This window comes from Gallus gallus, chromosome 4 (genome assembly GCF_016699485.2).
Source record: "Gallus gallus isolate bGalGal1 chromosome 4, bGalGal1.mat.broiler.GRCg7b, whole genome shotgun sequence".
NCBI lineage: Eukaryota > Metazoa > Chordata > Aves > Galliformes > Phasianidae > Gallus > Gallus gallus.
The window spans coordinates 85,460,923-85,467,693 of record NC_052535.1 but is presented as its reverse complement, the minus strand read 5'-3'; the positions used below and the strand labels follow the sequence as shown (position 1 = coordinate 85,467,693).

Here is a 6,771-nt window from a genome sequence, read left to right as displayed (position 1 = left end):
GCACCTCACAAAATGTGGGACAACGTCAGCCGTCCACAAGGCATGCACACCAGCTCAGCTCCTGATCCCGTTGCAAAGGCAGCAGTGGGAGTGCCTGGCTTGTTAACATCCAGAGGATGTTGTTGCAAAGGCAAGAGAACAACACCTCACACCTTATCAAAATATAGCAGGAAAGACAGGAAATCCCCCAAAAAGAAGAAGAAAATAACACCAGCCTAGTGGAACTGCTGTGACTGTATGCACAAAGCTGCAGGAAAAAAAAATCCTTAGCAATGTGAGAGGTCACTTACAGACAGTGGGCAGGACTCAGAATGTTAAAGCAGGTAAGGTGTTTCTGGTTGTTTTTTGACATAGCAGAAGACCCTGTGGTTGGAGAAGAAAACCACAAGGGTATAAATAACAATTAAAACTTAGCATACTACTGGGACACGGGGCTGTCTTGGTGGGTATCACACCACAGAGCTCCTGCCTTGCACACAGCAGCTTCTGCAGAGAAACTACAAAGAAGAGATATGCAGAGAAGAGCTGAGCTGCAGAACTCAGACACATGTCAGCAATGCATGGACTCAGACATAAGAGGCAGATGGACAGATGCTGTCCATTCCCAGGTCTTCTTTAAACTTTACATTGAATAAAATAAAATACAGTGAAATACAATCTCTCCTAAGCAATACAACATGTTGTCCATGCCCATGGCCCCAGTACTGTCCTTGTTTTCTGCAGATCTGCATGTGAAGTGGGTGGGAAACATCAGTCTGAACTGATTCACCCAATTTCAAGAAGGAGCACTGTCAGTCTGAATCTCAGCTGAAGATACTGCAGCAAAATCCATGAGGCATCATTAAAAACAACACTATCAAAATAAACGAGCCCAAGTTCTGCATCACAAATGAAGTGCAGCACAGATCATTTCTCACACTGTTTCACCTCAGAGGCTGAACACAGACTCTTCACAGAAGAGGGTCCAGATGACATCACATCCTCTCCTATAAGTTACGCTGCCTCCAAAGTTCAGTGAGAAAGTTAAGTGAGGACGATGGCCGGGTCTCCTGCACTGCTCCTCCTGCTCAGCATGGGGCTCTGTGAGTATGGAAGCGGGAAGGAAGGAATTCAGGGCTGCTCAGTGAGTGTGCAGGGAAGCGGGAGTGGTGGGACTGCAGCGTGATACGCAGCAGGAATAGAGCCTGTTCAGACAGGTGTTGCTGGAGGAGTTGAGGCAGGGGAGAGAGGAGGCATGAGGCAGTTGTTAGGAGGGAATCACCTGGCAAAGAAGCTGGGAAATGGCCACAGACCCAAGAAGGCAGCTGGAGCGCTGCTCTGTAGGGCAACATCCATCTCAAGAGCCCGGCGCTCTCAACGCTGAGTCTTTACTAACAATAAACCATGATGCCGCTGTGTTTAAGGGCAGGAAGAACCTCTACACCTGAGAGCTCATCTCTCTTTCCCAACTCTCTCAGTTGCACTAACAGTGATGCTGATCGTTGCTGCTCCACAATTGAGGACTCAGCATTATAAGTGGATGTCTGACATCACAGTTTGACCATGGCTGACCTTAGTTGCCCCATTCCAGAAAGTTTCACACCAGCTGTCCTTACTTACCAAAATGATTGAAGTCCAATCAAATGAGCCAAGGGATAACCACACAGTTTGGGCCCATTTCCTCACAAAACAGCACTTCCATCAGACAGCGGTGCCTGCTTTCGGGCACCCAGGAACAGGGGGCACATTTGCAAAAGAGGAATACAACAACACATCACAAACAACAGCAGAGCCAGCAAATAACAACAGAAGACACACATAACACCAGCCCAGGGAAACTGTCGTTACTGTATGAGCAAAGCTGCAGGAAGCCCAGCACTTACCAACAAGTGAGTGAGTGGTCACCTGGAGGCAGCAGCAAGGGCCCTCACTGTTGCAGCATATAAGGGTTATTTTTGGCAGGGCGGAAGTCCCTGTGGTTGTAGAACAAAAGGACAAGAATTTAAACTCAAGAAAAATAAGTCTGCATGAGTCTGGGACATGGGGCTGCAGGGATGGCTACCACAGCACAGACCTCCTGCCCTGCACACAGCGGTTTCTGCACAGAGGGTATGAAGAAGAAATGTGGAGAACAGCAGAGCTGAAGCACTCAGCTGCATCTCAGAAATGCATGGACCCTGAGATGACAAGTGCACATGGATCAATCTGCAAATAGAATAGCAGAATATGCTAAAATAGAACCTCCTGCATAAAACACAACTTGCAGCCCATCTCAATGGCACGGGAATTATCCTTGTTTTCTGCAAATGTGGACATGATGAGAGCACCCAAAATGGCTGCGAGACTGCAGTTTGTGGCACCTGATTTGATTTCAGGCTGGACCACTGTCAGTCTGAACCTCAGCTGAAGACAACGGAGCAAAATCGATGAGGCACCACTACAAACAACGCTATTACAGTTAATGAGTCTAAGTTCGGGATCACAAATGAAGTGCAGCAGAAATCATTCTTTTCGGAACAACGCCTCTTCACAGAAGAGGGTCCTGATGACATCACATCCTCCCCTATAAGTTATGCTGCCTCCAAACTTCAGTGACAAAGATCACCCACGCTCTGTTGCACCACCCCAAGGACAATGGCCGGGTCTCCAGCACTGCTCCTCCTGCTCAGCCTGGGTCTCTGTGAGTATGGAAGTGGGAAGGAAGGAATTCAGGGCAGCTCAGGGACTGCGCAGGGAAGTGGGAGCGGTGGGACTGCAGTACGATACGCAGCAGGAACAGAGCCTGTTCAGACAGGTGTTGCTGGAGGGAAAGGGGAAGGGGAGAGGGGCAGCGTGAGGCAGTTGTCAGGGGGGAATCACCTGGCAGAGAAGCTGGGAAATGGCCACAGCCCCGAGAAGGCAGCTGAAGGGCTGCTCTGAAAGGTAGCATCCACCTCAAGAGCCCAGCACTCCCAACACTGAGTCCGCAGGGACTCCAGCACAGCACACAAGTGTGCAGGACACCAAGGCTCCCCCTCCACATTCACCCTCACAGCCCGGCTGCCTGCCTGCCACGCACCACACACTGCAGCGGTGGGAAAGAGCCCTGCCCAAAGGCCCTGGGAGCTCTTCCCGAGCAGCACCTGAGGGGACATGGCTGAATTCTGCCCACAGGCTGCACTGGCACCCAGGGACAGAGGGATGCAGTGGTGGTCAGGTTTCTCAACAGGAGCATCATACAGCCCCAGGACGGAGAGCGTCTGAAGCTGGACTGCTGGAGTAACAAAACCTCCCAGAAAGTATCCTGGATCCGCCTGGATAAGAAGGGGAACGTTCACTTCATTCTCTCCAGTTACAAGACGTACACCACCACATTTAATGGGGGTGAGAGAACATCTCTGCACTTTGAGGCATCATGGAGAGTCAGCACCTCTAGGCTGGTTGTGAAATCCTTCAGGGCAGAAGATGAGGGGATCTATTTCTGCATTGTCAGCATCAACCGGGGGCTCCACTTCAGCTCAGGACAACCCGCCTTCTTCCCAGGTCAGACACTTCTTCACCCACCTCGCTTACACCCAGCACCCCTGCCTGTACCTTCTCAATCTTGTCCATCGCCCACACTCCTCATGGCCCGGCTTCTTTGCCCAAGCCGTCTCATCACACAGGCACTACTCCTCCGCAAAGAGCCTCCCTGCTCACCCCCTCTGCTTGTGGTACCGGTCCTGCCCAAACACACAGGTAGGCACGCAGTCCCACGGCACCTCTTCATCGCATCAGTGCCTCTCAGGGATGACAGTTACAAAGTCCACAACAACCACCTCCTTTTCCTCACCTCACATTAATCCTGAATCCCCTGATAGCCTCTGTATGTTTACAGCAGCTCAAAAAGTAACTCACACCTGAGGTGGAGGTTGGACTGTGGAAAGAAAAGGTTCCCAGGTCTGTCAAGACACTGTTCCTAATAAGAAAGATCTCGGTATGTGCTGCCAGTGATTTAGGATCCCTAAGCCTTCTATTTCCATGCTTGGGCAGTGTTTCACTGTATCACTTTTCAAAATTGGACCTGCAAATTCCCCCTGTGTTGCCTGTATCCTGGCAGGGGTGGCAGAAGATGGACTGAATATATATTGCTGTATTCATCCATTTCTCCTTCCAGGCACAACAACAGCAGCACCTAGCAACCTCACTGCCGCCAACCAGAGCAGCCAGGTCACCACAAAGGACATCGCCTGTCACAGCCCGGACGCAGGTAACCCAGCTGTGGGGAGGCCGCGGCTCTGCCAGCAGTGCTGCTTTGCTCTCATGAGCCTAAATTAAGGCCTGGGCTGACTGATGTGGGGAGGCAGTAAGTCTTCTAATCTTTAACAGAGAGCAGCCCATGAGTGGATGAAAGTCACTCCATTTTGGGCTGGGCTGCCCAGGAAAGCAGTGTTGTAACCGTACACAGAGATATTTGACTTCTCTGAGCGTGGCAATAAAGAACGTGGGATATTAATGGGACTCAGAAGGGCAGGCTGATGCTTGGCCTAGGAAATCTTGAAGGTCTTTTCCAAAATCAATGATTTCACAATTGCATTATCCAAGCTACCTTTCAACCTACCAGGGGTGACCCAAAACTCACAAGCATGCACAGTGATGGATCACATCAAAAAAAAGGGACTGCATTTTGAGCTAACACTGCTTTAAGCCTTAGCAGGGAATACAAGAAATCTTGTGGCTACCTGTCCTCCCTCAGCTCACCAGAACCATGCTCACAGCAGCAGCCCACAGCTCAGGACGTCACCAGCAGACATCCCTGGTACCCACCTCTCTGTGCCCTATGGAAGCCGTCTCCTTATCTACACCTACCGCCAGCCTCGCTCAGGGCCACACGGCTCCCTTTCCTGCTGGACCTCTTGATGGTTCTACCACAGCTGGATGACACCACAGCCGAGAGCCGGGCCTCACTTTTTCCTCTCTCTCCTTTCTTCCTGCAGGAACAAGCAACAAGAACATGCTGAATTCCGCCTGTGAAGTTTTTCTCTGGGTTCGAGTGGCTGGCACCTGCCTCCTGCTCCTCACTGCCATAACCATCACCATCACACACCGCCAAAGGAAGACCCACCCTGACACCATGCAGAGGTTCCTGGAGACTCACACTACAGAGCACAGACCATTCCTCCAGGGCAATGGGCTCTCTCCCTATTGCCCTCATGCAGCCATTGTGTATCCAGGACACAGGGAATGCTGAAGGACTGCTCTTAAAAATCTTTCCCATATTTTCCTCATTTCTAGGTTAGAGTGAGAAATATTTACCGCATTCTGCACTCTCAGGCAATAACTGAAAACACAGAAACTTCATTCCATTAGACTACTTTGCCTCTATAATCCTGATATCCATAAATCAGGGTTGGAAGATGCAGAACCCAAAACACTGAGGAATAACAAGAGAAACATGCTCCAGTATAGGTCTTGAAAATCCACATGCTAACACTCTCAGCAGCAGATTGAGCTACAGCCAAACTACCTCCTTAATTACACATACTCAGAGGCTGCTATGCTGAAAGCTTTGAGGCTACACTTCTGGGAAGGCAACAGGTTTGGGCACAATTTCAGGTCTGAAATCTTTAATTTGATCAGAGAAAGTAGCCAGGGCAAAGGTATGTTTGAGCGCCAGCATTTCTCTTTTCCCCCCTCCTGTTGAAACTAAGGTTGTGACTGGAGATGAAATTCTGAAACTTTCACTCAGCTCTCAGTTCTTCTTTACCAAAGAGATCAAATGTTCTAAATGCACAAAGCAGACGGATGATCAAAACCAACCATGTCTCACACTCCGTGGTCACTTGCAGGACCAAGCTCACCGTAAGCAAGCAGTGCTGCGTCACTGCTCAGCAGAAGGCACACAGGCATCCGCCACAAGCACCGCACTGATCCCATCATCAATACACACAGCTGCCCTGATGCAGAGTGGGCATTTGTGCTGATCCTTCTCCGCCTACCCATCCATCACACCCAAAACTCAGCTCTCATACCCCAACCTACCTCTCACTTCTGAAGACTTCCAGATTAAACGCTTCTAATTCTTAATGCTCACAGTGTGTTCTTTGGCTTCACGCACAGTTTTCATAGGGGCAGAGGGACTGAACAAGCTACAACCAACATCATTATTGCTTCAAGATAAAAGAAATCCACTCCCAGCTATACTGACATATGTTTGTCTGTCTAACCAGGGATCCATAGTGGGAAATCTCTCCCAGCTTTCCCAAATGAAATCAACACAGCAAGGACCAAGAACATTTCTCTAAACTCATGTCCTCCTGAGCCCATTCCAAAACCTGTCAGACTCCCTTTTCCCCACATGATTTTTTCTATGCTCTCCACAGACATATCTCATTCATTCATTGTTTGACACTTATTAACTAAATATAGTCCAATTTCACCACAGCCTCTACAGATATTAAACCGTGATGCCTCTGCTTTTCAGGGCAAGAAGAATGTCCATACCTGAAAGCTCACCTCTCTTTCCCAGCTCTCTCAGTTGCACTGAATTGCTGATGGTGGCTGCTCAGCAGGTGAGGACATTGTATAAATGGATCTGAAACATCACAATTTAACCATGGCTGACCTTACTGCACGCAGAACAGCTGCTTAGGTGGGAGCTCACCAGCAATGCCCATAGCTTCAGCTCAGGAATTTTCCTGCTTTGGTCACAGTGCTGCTATAAGGCAGAAGCAGCTCAATGCAGCACCTCATGAGACAGCTTCAGCCATCCACAAGGCACGCCCATAGCTTCAGCTCCTGCCCCACGTTCCTCCACGAGACAGTGAAACCAGG

General features: G+C 49.6%; 1 protein-coding gene across 1 annotated transcript; it reads left to right on the top strand.

Moving 5' to 3' along the window:
- The first annotated feature begins 1,016 nt into the window (after positions 1–1,016).
- On the top strand, positions 1,017–6,024 carry LOC121110779 (T-cell surface glycoprotein CD8 alpha chain-like). The gene is made up of 4 exons (XM_040700364.2): positions 1,017–1,082; positions 3,133–3,501; positions 4,115–4,207; positions 4,935–6,024. Exons 1-4 carry the CDS (start codon positions 1,037–1,039, stop codon positions 5,186–5,188), a joined length of 762 nt encoding a protein of 253 aa, XP_040556298.1. The 5' UTR covers positions 1,017–1,036; the 3' UTR covers positions 5,189–6,024.
- The last annotated feature ends 747 nt before the right edge of the window (positions 6,025–6,771 follow it).